General features: G+C 36.7%; 1 protein-coding gene across 1 annotated transcript in view; it reads right to left on the reverse strand.

The window, feature by feature from the left end:
• Positions 1 to 3897, reverse strand: part of NEO1 (neogenin 1) — a 198651-nt gene extending 194754 nt beyond the window's left edge. The window contains exons 1-2 of the mRNA XM_017868541.1: positions 3887 to 3897; positions 45 to 415 (exon numbers count right to left, since the gene is read on the reverse strand). Coding sequence (XP_017724030.1) covers positions 45 to 415; positions 3887 to 3897 — 382 coding nt within the window. The remainder of the gene's footprint in view (positions 1 to 44; positions 416 to 3886) is intronic.
• Between the last annotated feature and the right edge of the window lie 10336 nt (positions 3898 to 14233).

Consider the following 14233-nt stretch of genomic DNA (forward strand, 5'->3'; position numbering starts at 1 on the left):
AAAAAAAAAAAAAAAAAAAAAAAAAAAAATCACTTAAAACTTACCTGCTACTGTGAGCTTGGCTGTTCTACTGACAATAGTTCCAAGACTCTCAACAGTGGCCACACACTGATAATAACCTTCATCAGGTTTATTGTGCTTGGAATGCACCACGTTGCTGATAAATAAAGATCCATCTGGGAGAAGCTGGCGTCGATCATCTGATGCTAAGTTTAAAAAAGTTCCATCTTTTTTCCATTCAATTTTTGGAGAAGGCTCAGAATATGCTGAACAGTTTAATATAACAGAAGAGCCTCTAACTGAGAGTGTATCCACCGGCTCCACCAGAAAATAAAATGGAGTGAACGTTCTAATGCTGGCTCCTACAAAAACAAAGAAAAAGAACAAAGTTAAGCAAACCTTTCTTCTACTATTTCTGTCAGAAAATATATTACTAACAAGTCCAAAAATTATTAACTGTTGCTCTCTGGATATGACACATAAATACAGTCATCTCACTATAAATGTCTAATAAATAAGATTTACTTTGAAGTAGGAAACTAAACTTTGATCCATTTAGAAGAACATTGGGGGGGGAAAAAAACCTTCTACCTGAGATAAACAAGCCTTGTTAAACAACATGAGTATCTAATAAAAGTTTTATTTCAAACCCTAGAATTAGATTTATAAATACTTTAAGTTACTGCATTCAAAGTGAAATTCTCTATTGAACATAAAGGAGGCAGAAAATTAAAATGATTCTTCATTAAGAGGTATCTTTTTATGTTTATTAGTTATTTGTATTTCTTTCATAAATTTACCATACACACACGTTGTCCATTTTTCTAGTGAATGTATTCATCTGACTGAATTAAAAAGCAATCTGCTATCATATTTTACAAATATTCTTTTTTCCATTGACTTTATAATATTTGTTATAAGAATAAATTTTAAGCTACATAAAACTAAAAGTTATGCTTAGGTCTTTTTTATCCCAAGATTATAAAAAATTTCAGCCTTGCTTTGTTCTATTATTTTGTGATTTTCTACATTTAATCTTCATCTAGAATTCATTCTAGTGTAAAGAGCACGGGAAGAATTAGCTTAATTTTTCTAAGTCCCTGTCAGTTCTTTGAACATGGGAAGAACAAAATTTAAAGAAAAATATTTGCTATAAACCTTATATTCTCAGCCTGTTGGAAAGCTTTCCAACTTAAAGCTTTATCACTTTTCTTCAAGAAAACTTCTGATCAATTCCCTTGTAAACAACTCAAGTTGTCATCAGCTTTCTTCATGTGAAAAATCAGAGAAACCTAATCCAGCAAATGAAACTAAGACTGTTTTTCAAATATATCTACACCTCTTTATAATTTATTTACATTATGAATTTAAGGATGACACAAATTATATATTATATAATGAACAAATAGCTCTAAAGAAATACAAAACACACTGGCAGAGGGAAGGAAATAACATTCAATTGTTTTAAAAGTTTTCCGGCCGGGCGCGGTGGCTCAAGCCTGTAATCCCAGCACTTTGGGAGGCCGAGACGGGAGGATCACGAGGTCAGGAGATCGAGACCATCCTGGCTAACACGGTGAAACCCCGTCTCTACTAAAAAAAAATACAAAACTAGCCGGGCGAGGTGGCGGGCGCCTGTACTCCCAGCTCCTCGGGAGGCTGAGGCAGGAGAATGGCGTAAACCCGGAAGGCGGAGCTTGCAGTGAGCTTAGATCCGGCCACTGCACTCCAGTCCGGGCGACAGAGCGAGACTCTGCCTCAAAAAAAAAAAAAAAAAGTTTTCCAACACTTCAATGATAAACAAATTCTAATTCTAATCAGACTAATTACCCTTTCCCAAACACCACAGGCAGGTATTAGAAAAGAGATGGCTGGGCGCAGTGGCTCACACCTGTAATCCCAGCACTTTGGGAGGCTAAGGCGGGTAGATCATGAGGTCAGGAGTTCAAGAATAGCCTGGCCAACATGGTGAAACACCACCTCAACTAAAAATACAAAAATTAGCCGGGCATGGAGGCACATGCCTGTAGTCCCAGTTAGTCGGGAGGCTGAGACAAGAGAATCACTTGAACCCAGGAGGTGGAGGTTGCAGTGAGCCGAGATCACGCCACTGCACTCCAGCCTGGCAACAGCGAGATTCCGTCTCAAAAAAAAAAAAAGAAGAGTTTCAGGTCTCTATGCCCATTTAATGACCATAAAATTTATTTTATTTTTCAAGTCTTAAAATTCCTGAAAATAAGCCTAGAAATTTTTCAAAAGTAACCTGCAATTAGTTTCTTATTGCTATCAAAATGTTTATGTTGCATTAGTTTACTGGAATCATAGTAGAATAAACACATAAACAAAAGGAAGTATAAAAGATAGCTAGACTAAGATAAATTACCTTTATATCTTTACTTTGTAACTATTAAATCTCTATTGTACCCCCCAAACTTAAATCAGAAACTTAAAAGATAAATGTGTTAGATTGGTGGCTAAAATACGCAAACTAAAAATCTGAAATACTGTATTACTGATAATAAAATACATTTTATTTCAAAATTACAACACAATTTTGCCATTTAAAAAAATAACCCCAAATTACAATTGAAATGTTTTGCAGTTTAACACTGCCTTTTTTTTTTTTTTTCATTTTTAAAATTGAGCCAGGTTGAACAAAAAAAGTGTATGTGTTTGAAAAATTAAGAGCGAATTACACTCACAGGAAAGCTTATAAATGCCTTTCAAAACCAAGGCACTTCAAAATGTTTACAAAAAATATTCACTCTACATTATTGAGAACACAGTGTTACTTAAATATTTCTGTATATCATTCTGTATTTTGTTCCCTCAGTAGGAGGGCAGCAACCTAAGATATCCTCTCTTCACTTAAAAACCCTCAAAGGCTTGCTGCTGCCTTTTGCAAAGAAAACTGAAGAAACTTCTTTAGTCGACTGCCCCGTCAGTCACCACCTGATCTAGCTTCTGCCTATCTCCAGCCCCATTGCATTGCTCTCTCAGTCAGCTCCCCACAGCTCCCACCTCTTCACACAAGCTATTCCCACCACCACTCCTTTTCAGTCAGTTCCCAGTCTTCCCTCAAGCTCAGCTTAAATACCATTTGCTCAGAAATGCTGTCTGTCCCAGGTGCCCAGGCAATGTTAGTTTTGCCTGTTCTAAGCAAGCTTGGTGTATGCGCTACCTACAGAGCACTCCGAATGTTCTGCACTCCAAATGTTCTTAATCTTTGAGTATTTGTAATAACTTGTTAAAATAGAGAGGTCCCCAAACTTGCTTGGCTCCTGGTACCCTTATTTTCTCTGTAATTTCTTTCAAGAATTCCATAGGTCAAAAGAAACAGCTAACCATTCTATCTTTTTTTAACAGGTTCAAACAAATGAGTATCTATGTCCCAACAAATTAGCACCTTTTTGAAAAAATAATACATGCAAACTGAAATATATATATGTATATATATTTATATATACGTATATTTTTATATATATTCCATTTTAAAATGACCACAATTAGTTACTATGAGATGTTTGCACCTATAGGGCCCTGCACAACTTCTAAAACTTAGATGCTGTGCAACTAAATACTGCCACCCACATTTCCTGTTCCACACTGATTTTTGCATAGTACTTGCTTTTTAAAACTGTAACCACCAAAAGTTCAACTTCACAAAGATATCACAGCTACAAAATGAAGATGGCACAGATGTTGAAACTGTGAACTACCTTGAGCTAGAAGTTCATAGTGTCCAACAGATGTGGCCATGTTTCCCTACAAGTTTGAAATGACCCTGGGAGTTCTCTGAAGTGCCTTTGGGTATCTCGGTATAGTTCGGGAACTGCAGCCTTATGATCTATCTTTCTACAGTTTTCATTTGTTATATTCCCAGTACCCACCTAGCATGGTGGATGGTACCAATCTTTAGATTATATAACCAGATATCTTCTAAAAACTTCCAATGGTTAAAGTATTAATGAGAGACTGCGGGTTCCATCCTAATAATGGCCACTTAGTATCACTCTCTTCCATGCTAAGACTTAATAACAAATAGTTTTTGTAAATTCTGATGAGTGTTTACAAAACTATATGGAAGAACAAAAAAAAAAAAAAAAAGGCAGTAAGAACCAAAGTAATTCTGCAAAACAAAGTAAAGGGACTCCACTCGTTAGTTACCAGTATGTATAAGGCTACAGTAATTAAGCACTGCGGCTCTGGAGCAGGGGATAAAGACACCTAACAGGCTATAAAGCCCCCAAACAGAGCTATATATATTTGGAAACTTAGTAGAGATGACATTTTAAATCAATTGAGGAAAAGGATGAACTAACTACTCAATAAATGTTACTAGGACAACTGGTTATCCATATGGGAAAAAAATGAGATTCCTACTCACACCCTGTAATAATGGTAAAAGCACTTATGTACCAGATAACGTTCTAAGTATTTTCTACATATTAACTACTCATTTAAGCTTCACTGTTGTCTTATGAGACAGGTACAATAATCAGTCCCATTTTAGAGAGGAAAACAAAAAACACATAAATGTTAAGGACCTTGTCAAAGGTCACACAGGTAGTAAATCACAGAACCAGGGTCTGTGACCTTATACTACATTATTATTAGCTATTTGTTCATCATCTGTGATCCTTTTTTTTTTTTTTTTTTTTTTTTTTTTTTGAGGCGGAGTCTCGCTCTGTCGCCCAGGCTGGAGTGCAGTGGCCGGATCTCAGCTCACTGCAAGCTCCGCCTCCCGGGTTTACGCCATTCTCCTGCCTCAGCCTCCCAAGTAGCTGGGACTACAGGCGCCCGCCACCTCGCCCGCCTAGTTTTGTATTTTTTAGTAGAGACGGGGTTTCACCGTGTTAGCCAGGATGGTCTCGATCTCCTGACCTCGTGATCCGCCCGTCTCGGCCTCCCAAAGTGCTGGGATTACAGGCTTGAGCCACCGCGCCCGGCCCATCTGTGATCTTATATTACATTATACTACAATGCCACTCAATACAGACATTAAAATGTATTCAAGGCCTATAAAAATGCAAGTGATAAAAACCTTAGAAGAAATTTTAGGAAAATACAAGGATAATCCTGGAGTTAGGCAACCTTTTAAATCAAAATAGGAAACTCAAAGCTAGAAGAAGTATGTTTTACTTTACTGCATTTAAAAAAAAAAAAACAAAAAAAAAAAAACGTTTTATGGTAAAATACCGTAACAAAGCAAAAGACAAACAATGGATTGGGGGGAAAATTGTGCCACAAATAACAAATAAAGAATTTAAAAGGTTAAACTGCTCAATATAAAAATGGGTGAAGCTGTGTTCCAGTAAACCTTTATTTATACAAATAGGTGGCTGGATGGATTTGATCCATTTATTGCAGTTTGCTGATCCTTGCCTTAGAATATTATTCAGCAAAAAAATGAGCAGGCTACATTTCAGTGATGTAAAATGAGTTCTGTGAAAAATGAATAATGCAGCTGAGTGTAAATTATATAATTTCATATGTATATCATTATATGGGCATTGAGAAAGGGAGGAAAAATGTACACCAGGTTGTTATTACTGGTTACTGGGAGGGGAAAGATAGGAGAAAGGGAGTGGAGGATAGAGAAAATAGTTCCATGATAAAAATCATCTTGTATGTATAATCCATTTACAAATACTACACTGGCTGGGTGCTGTGGCTCACCCCTGTAATCCCAGCACTTTGGGGGGCCAAGGCAGGTGGACTGCTTGAGTCCAGGAGTTCAAGACCAGCCTGGGCATCTCCACCAAAAAATAAAACAAAACAAAACAAAAATTAACCAGGAGTGGTGACTTTTACCAGTAGTCCCAGCTACTCAGGAGACTGAGGTGGGACAATCACTGGAGCACGGGAGGCAGAGGACACAGGGAGCCAAGATTATACCACTACACTTCAGTCTGTGTGACTGAGGGAGACCTAGTCTGGGTGACTGAGAGAAACCTTGTCTCAAAATAAATAAATATATATATATTATATCTTCATATGTGGCAGGTGTGATGTATGTTTACACTCGTGTAAATACCTAAAGAAAAACATTTTTTTAAATGGTCGCCAAAATAGTGATTATCTCAAGGATTTCAGTTGATTTTTAGTTTTTTCTTTCACCTTTGGTATTGTCTAAATATTTTACATAAAAATAGTATTACTTAAGCAGAAATATAGCTATCTTCATAAACTCATACACACATACAGTCTGCACAGGAGAGGAACATTATGAAAAGTCTGGGATACATTTGTATGCTGAGATTAAAACAGTGTCAAGATACATAAATAAAAAATTTACGTTCAAAATACGTAGAGTATGACTCTTCTGATATTAAAATATGTACACATGTACAGATACTTGTATGCCCATATTTAAATGCAAATACGAAGGGAAAAGAATAGAATAACAAACACTGAACAGTTAACATTGTTTTCCCCCTGGGGAGAGTAGTGGGTTTGAGCTGCCAACAGAGAGTGTACCAGGAGAACACTTTACTCCACGTATTTCTATAGTGCTACTTTTATATATATATATGAACAATTGCATACACATTCTTCTTACCTTTTTTTTCAACAACAAAAATTTTGTTGGTGGTAATGGTGAACAATCCTTTGCTGGGAACAGGAGATTATTTTCTAAAAGATCCATCACCATTTTCTTTACCCACTTTTTGTTACAATAAAAGGGTTATCAAACACTCACTCCTTAGTTGACTTTGTATAAAAACTGTCCTATACTTCTCCCCAGGGACCTGACTCCCAGCCACTTATATTTGCTTAATTTTGGTTTAGTATGGCCAGAGTCACTGGATTCCATTTTGAAATAGGTTTAATGATCCTATCTAATATCTTCTACATTTCCAAGTCTCTTCAAATTTCTCACTTCTTAATGGAATAGCTCTCACTTCTTGATAGACTATTCCTCACATTCTGATAGAATACTTCACACTTCTTGATAGAATTCCATCTTATGGAAAGAAAATATCCACAGGGAACTTCTTTCCGTTGTAATTCCCACCAATATCAACAAATCATATCATGCGGTGCATGTCTTAATTGTGTGACCAGTAATAATTCTAAACTTTATTGTACCCAGAGTAAAACATTAACATATGGTATTTGAATACTTGCCGAAATAAAAAAGAAATCTATCTGTCTTATTGCCAAAAGAGGTTCAACGTTTACTAGCAGCAGAAATGCAGGGCAGAAGGATAAGCAGCATTTTTATATACCTACAAATTATACATTCTGTATAATGCTCATCGTAAGAAAAGTATCACTTTATTATAAGAAGCTAAGAGACTACTGTCAAAGGACTTCCTTTTTTTTTTTACTACTTGTTAATGTTTCTTTCAACCATCCCATCCCTTCTCGTCAGTCTCCAAATCCTACATTTCATCCATCCTGATCCTTTAGGGTCCACTATCACTATGCATTTCAGACTATCTTGCTTCAAGTTCTCACCTACCTGAGAAAATTAGAAAATTAAAATAATTTAACATTCAAAGATCTCAACAACATTCATGTTACCAGCTAACAGCAGGCAACACTTAAGAGTTAAACATTTTCTACACTATTTTGCTACGTAACAGTTACTGTTCCTGGTTCCAGAGCTCAAGCTCTCTCTGCCCTGCACAGCTAATTTCTCCAAAGACTGATCTACCTCAGACACATCACCTTCACTATATTTCAACTTTACAAAACCCACTCCTAGGGAAAACATGTAATTAATTGTTAATATTATACAGATCATTTTAATTGTCTGATAAACATATACGCTTTTAAAACTTCATGGCATACAAGTATACCATAAAAACAGTGAATGTCAATGTCTAATCAAAGCTAGATCTGAAATTCTTATTCAGGATCATAATGTCCTATAGGGAAATTCTGGAGAGATTCAATTTCTATACGGTAATGTACTTTGATACATTTTTCTTTCTTTCTTTTTTTTTTTTTTTGAGACGGAGTCTTGCTCTGTCGCCTGGTCTGGAGTGCAGTGGCCGGATCTCAGCTCACTGCAAGCTCCGCCTCCCGGGTTTACGCCATTCTCCTGCCTCAGCCTCCCAAGTAGCTGGGACTACAGGCGCCCGCCACCTCGCCCGGCTAGTTTTTTTTTTTTTTTGCATTTAGTAGAGACGGGGTTTCACCGTGTTAGCCAGGATGGTCTCGATCTCCTGACCTCGTGATCCGCCCGTCTCGGCCTCCCAAAGTGCTGGGATTACAGGCTTGAGCCACCGCGCCCGGCCTTTGATACATTTTTCTAATTTATAGTGAGTACCTTCCCAATCACTCCCCCAAAATTAAAAAACAATCTAAATTCCTTTATTCCACAAACATTTATGATAATAAGAGTACTTTCCTTTTCTTCAATTTTCAGCCTTGTTCTTCTCCCCCCATCTCCCTCCCTGCAAAAAGACACTAAAAAAAACTATGGGACGGTAAAGTCAGGCAGACATGTTTTTGAATCCTAGCCCTTCTGTGCTAGTTGCTTAATTTCACTCTGTATCTAAAATTTCCTCCCCATTAAACAGGAAAATTATGCCTCCTTTCAAGGAAATTTCTGTGAAGATGAGAGAGAATCTGTGTAAAATACTTCACTGCTTGGCAGATAACAGGTCCTCAGTAAATAGTAATTATTCACAGTTCAAAAACCTACAATATCTCCCCCAAAATCGCTAACAATCTAGGACCTCAGTTTTCACAATCACATTTTAGAAACTGTTATGTATAAAACAACATGGACTGTATTTTGACTCACATTTTAACAACTATTACGTGTAAAATAATAGTAAGTGATCTTAAAACCAAATTTGACCATCTTTCTTCCCTAATCTTTCAAGAACTCCCCAATACAGCTAAAATAAAATCCAAGTTCATTACGATGGCCTACCTACAGGATCTGGTTCCTGCTGCTTTCCAACCTAATCTCGTACCACACTTCCTCTCACTTCTCTCAATGGGCTGTGAATAAGCCACATTATTCAGTCTCTCTAACAAGCCATGTCCTTTCCCACACTGGGGCCTCCCTATGTGCTATCCTCTCTGCCTGAACACTTGCTCTGCACCTACTCTCTGTCACACGGCTAGCTTCTTCCTTCATGTTTTAACCAAACTGTCCCTTCTACAGAGGCCTTCTCTAACAACTATTTCTGAAGAGATGCTAGTCCTCTATCCTTCTACCCTATGTGTGTAATTGTCACAGCAATTTTACTTGTTTGCTTTTTCCTTTTTTCTAAGGTCTATCTTCCCATGAGCAGGCTGGACTATCAGAGAGTATTAAAATGACCGCTGACTTGCCATGACTATTTGCACCTTGGTTTTAGTTTGTTGTTTTGTTTTATTATTTTTCAGGATCCTACAGGTATGAAAGGTGCCTGGGCCAAGATGGAATCAAGTATTAGCGATTCTTAATGACTGAGGATAATATCAAATCTCCATTGCTTTTTCTAAGATCAGCCTTAGGCTCCAAAATTTGATCTCGAGATGACTTAAAGTCTGTCCTTTGTAAAAATGTTTTATGTAACCTTCTTAAAGTACCATAAATAACTAAAGTTAATATTCTATATAATTTCTTCATGATGTGCAAGAAGGGGCAATGTGATAACCTGCAGACAGTACCATTAACGTTCTAACCAGTCACCTGGAAATTCTCCAAAAACAATTCTCAGGAAAAGTCTATTAATAATAAACAATCTTAGCAATATTTAGCTCATATTTAGCTATACTTTAGCTCAAAACTTGGGGAAAATCTGAATTGGTCATTTTCATTCTGCTAGATGAGAAAATATAAGAATTTTCACATTAATTACAGAACGTTCATGAAAGCTTTTGGGGTTTGGTGTTGTTGTCTTTTTGGTACAGACAGGGCCTCACTATGTTGCCCAGGCTGGTCTCAAACTCCTGGCTTCAAGTCATCCTCTCACCTTAGCCTCCCAAAGTACTGGGAATATAAGCATGAGCCACTGTACTCAGCCTGGAAATATCTTATAAGCCACTTTTTAATACTGGTGGCCAGAAGATTCTCCTGAGAGTAAGACCTAATACAGATGCGCATTCACCCAATACTGTTGCAAAGTCTTTTAAATTTCTGAAACAAGTATTTTTTCAGTTCCACGTTTGTTATACTGATGAAAATATGGCTGCAATGATAATACAATGTAAAAATTAACTCGGAGGTACAATCCAATCCCCTGAATCATGGCATTGTTTTACACTGTAATATTCAATTACCACCATTTCATTTTAGCAACATCGTCTTTAGGAATGCTGATTCAGTGAATGCTTACAAAGGCTTCAACTAACTGATACTTCTTTGTTTAATGATGTTTTATTTTTCTACAATGAGCAATGATACTTTACTAGTAGTATTCTAGGTACCAAATGTTATATCACAGTAAACTGTCAAGTTATTTTTAAACAGGACATCTCCTTTGCAAAACTTCATAAAATACTCTCTTCTCTATCTTCCTCAGTTATTATGACCTAATATAAGACTGGATAATCAACAAATCTGGAAGCATCCTAAATAACTCTGAACTAGATACAACTACACTTCATCAATCTTCAAGATCACCTTAATTTTGTATGTGAATCTGTTTTACCTTACTGCTACAATTACACAGGTTTCTGCGGGACAGAGGTATTTATTTTACAAAGAAAAAGCAACCCAATATATTGTAGCTCTCAATCTTTTGTGAGCTTAAAAAATCATAATTATAAATCTCTCATTAACTCATTGCCATTTGCAGAGGTGCTGGGTTTTCCCATTCATTTCAATAAATTATGTTAACAAGGGGAGAGAATGCTTGAAATTAAAACTCTCCTAAAAAATCTAGTTCATCTTATTGGTTTAGAAAGTCACTACAGAAGAGTTTGTAAAGCAAGGGACTGAGGGTAAAACCAGCAAGATATAAAACAGAAGTCAAGGGATTCAATATCTAGTCCTAGCTTCCCTAACAAAATATAAGGACACTTCTAAGACAGAATGGGAACTATCGGACGAAGTCTAAAGGCATAATGATAGGAGTTAACATTTACTAAGCATTTACTATGTGCCAGAGACAGATTCAGTGCTTTTCCTATATTATTTCAATTCCGCATCCCTAGTAGTAAGAACTATTATTATCTCCATTTTACAATGAGAACACTATGCCACAAAGAGAATAAAGAATTTGCCCAAAGTCATGATGCTAGCTGGTGGAAGAAGGCAAGATCTGAACCAAGTTAGTCTGGTTCCTCTGTGCCCAAGATTGTAACCACCAGATCTGCACTATCCAATAGGGATAGTGATGTGTGACATGTGGTTATTGGTAACTTAAAATAGCTCATCTAAATTAAGATTTTAAGTAGTATAAAATACACACCAGATTTAGAAGACTTAGTGCACACACACAGAACGTAGAATATTCATACTAACTACATGTTAAAATATTTTGGATATATTCATGTAAATAAAACATATTATTAAAATTAGTTCCATCTGTTTCTTTTTACTTTTCTAATGTGGTATCTAGATTTCAAATTACATATTTGGCTTGTACTATATTTCCATTGTACAGCACTGCACTGGCCTATGTTACCCTTCATTAACGTGTTTTAAAATAATCAAGTTCTCTAATAAAAAAAAAACAACGTATTATTTCTGTAAAGGGTAAAAGATTAACATGAATCATGACAATAATTGTGAGGAATCAAAGCAAAGCTCTTTCCCAGCTGTGTAATATAACTGTTCTGACATCTAAACAGTAAAATGAAAGGATTTTAAGTGACTACCAGTACCCTCTCTTTAATGCCTAATCACAAATGTCTATTTAGAAAGGAAACTTTATAGAAACTTTTCATTAAAAGCTCAGTAATAACTGATTCATTACTGATGAATGCTCAAACCACTGGATAAAAGAAGTCATACAATTTGAGTGTCATCCACAAATCAATTACGAAGGGGGAAATGTACCTTCACAATGGACAGATTTGGCAGACACCACATCAACTAAGTGATCAAATTCATTATTAACAGCAGCAGGACAACCTGGCTTCATAAACATCCTGATGAGATGCAATAAGCAGCATGTAGTATTCTTGCCAAAAGTGTCTAACCTAAATCTATGCATGAAAAAATAATTACGCAAATCCAAAATGTGAAACCATTCTACAAGACAACTACCCTAGACTCTTCAAGTAAACAAAAGTGAATGTCATAAAAAACAAAGGCAATAAGAAGACTGTCCTACATGAACTAATGAGACTAATGAGAAACAAGCAAATGCAATGAGTGAAACTTTATTGGATCCTGGGCAACAAAAAACATTTGGAGAATATCCAGATGACTTTAAATGTTGAGTATATTAGATAGCATTACTGAGCTAATTTTAATTTTCTTAGATGTGATTAATGATATTGTTATTTAGGAAAATGTCCTTATTCCTAGATACTTTTACAATATTAAGACATCAAGAGAAAACACTGCATTGGGTTGTTGTCTAAGCAATTACAATATACCAGAAACTACGCAACACACAGCAGGTGCTCTTAGGCATATAGACTCAAGAAACTCAGTGCCTTGCCCAGAAGAGTAATCAATTGCAGAAAAGTAATTCCTCTGGCCCAACTGAAACAGTGGACATTTGTTTGGTTCTTTATCTTTTCTGATACTCTGGGTAGATACGATTTTTCAAGAAATGTAATACAATATTTTCATATAATTAGAGTTCAAAATTAATAAAGTGACCACATTTTTCAAGAGTTGCTCTAAATATTCTGCCTATGATACGGTTTGGTCTGTGTCCCCGCCCAAATCTCATGTTGAATTATAATCCCCAGTGTTGGAGGTGAGGCCTGGTGGCAGGTGACTGGATCATGGGGGCGCATTCCCCCTTGCTGTTCTGGTGATACTGAGCGAGCTCTCATGAAACCTGGTTGTTTAAAAGTGTGTGGCACCTTCCCCTCCACACTCTCTCCTGCTCTTCCATGTGAAGATGTGCCCTGCTCCCCCTTCACCTTCCACCATTATTGTAAATTTTGTGAGGTCTCCCCAGCCATGCTTCCTGTACAGCCTGCAGGACTGTCAATCAATTACACCTCTTTTCTTCATAAATTACCCAGTCTCAGGTAGTTCCTTACAGCAGTGTGAGAACAGACTAATTCATCTGTTGACTATCAAATCAATATTTCAGCTATTTGATGAGAAACTTTTTCTAATTTTAGGATCTAGGGCTTGAATTTTATAAAGTACAATGAATAAAACATACCATTTCTTAATAAAAACAATTACACCATACAACACCTATTATTTTACTTTTCTATTTTCAAAGTTAACCATGACTTCTCACTGCTATTTCTAAAGTATACCTCCACTAGTCCTTGATTACCACAGTTCTGTTCAGGGAAACAAGAAAACAAAAAAACTAAGAATTAGATTTGAAGGGTTTGAACAATAACCTAATCACCACAGAACACTAGGTCCAGAAAGGTATATCATATTTTTAGATAGCTGAGTTTCAAGAACTTAAGTCAGTGATGTCAGTAACATCCAAGATTTCTGCACTTGAAGGGCTCTTTAAAATAATAATTTGGCCCAGTCACAGTGGCTCACACCTGTAATCCCAGTACTTTGGGAAGCCAAGGAAAGATGATCACTTGAGCCTAGGAGTTTGAGACCAGCCTGAGCAAAACAGCGAGACCTCCATCTCTACAAAAAATACATTTAAAAAAATTATCCTGGCACAGGGCATGTGCCTGTAGTCCCAGCTACTTGAGAGGCTGTGGCGGGAGGATTGCTTGAGTTCAGGAGATCAAGGACATAGTGAGCCATGATCATGCCACTGCGTTCCAGGCTGGACTACAGAGTGAGACCCTATCTCAAAACAATAATAATAATTTATACATTCTTTCAAAAATATTACTAAGGATCTACTATGTATAAGAATAAAATTATTTTTCTTTTGTTGCTTTTGTTTCTTGCACCCTAACCCACCTCCATCCCCACAATACACTATTAGCTCAATGAGAGCAGGAACCCTGCCTGGTATAGAGTGGGTGCCACATGCTCAGCACCTAGGTTAAGAGAACAAGATACTTACTATCTGCCCTTAGAGTGCTTATAGTGGAGGACATACACAATGAAATAATCATAGCCACAAATACAACCACAGACCAGTGTGATAGGAGCCACGACAGGATGTGTACAAAGTACATATGTACACAAAGAGAATCTAACCGGCCTAGACAGTCA

The sequence above is a fragment of the Rhinopithecus bieti genome, unplaced genomic scaffold, assembly GCF_001698545.2.
Source record: "Rhinopithecus bieti isolate Rb0 unplaced genomic scaffold, ASM169854v2 scaffold_4639, whole genome shotgun sequence".
Lineage (NCBI taxonomy): Eukaryota > Metazoa > Chordata > Mammalia > Primates > Cercopithecidae > Rhinopithecus > Rhinopithecus bieti.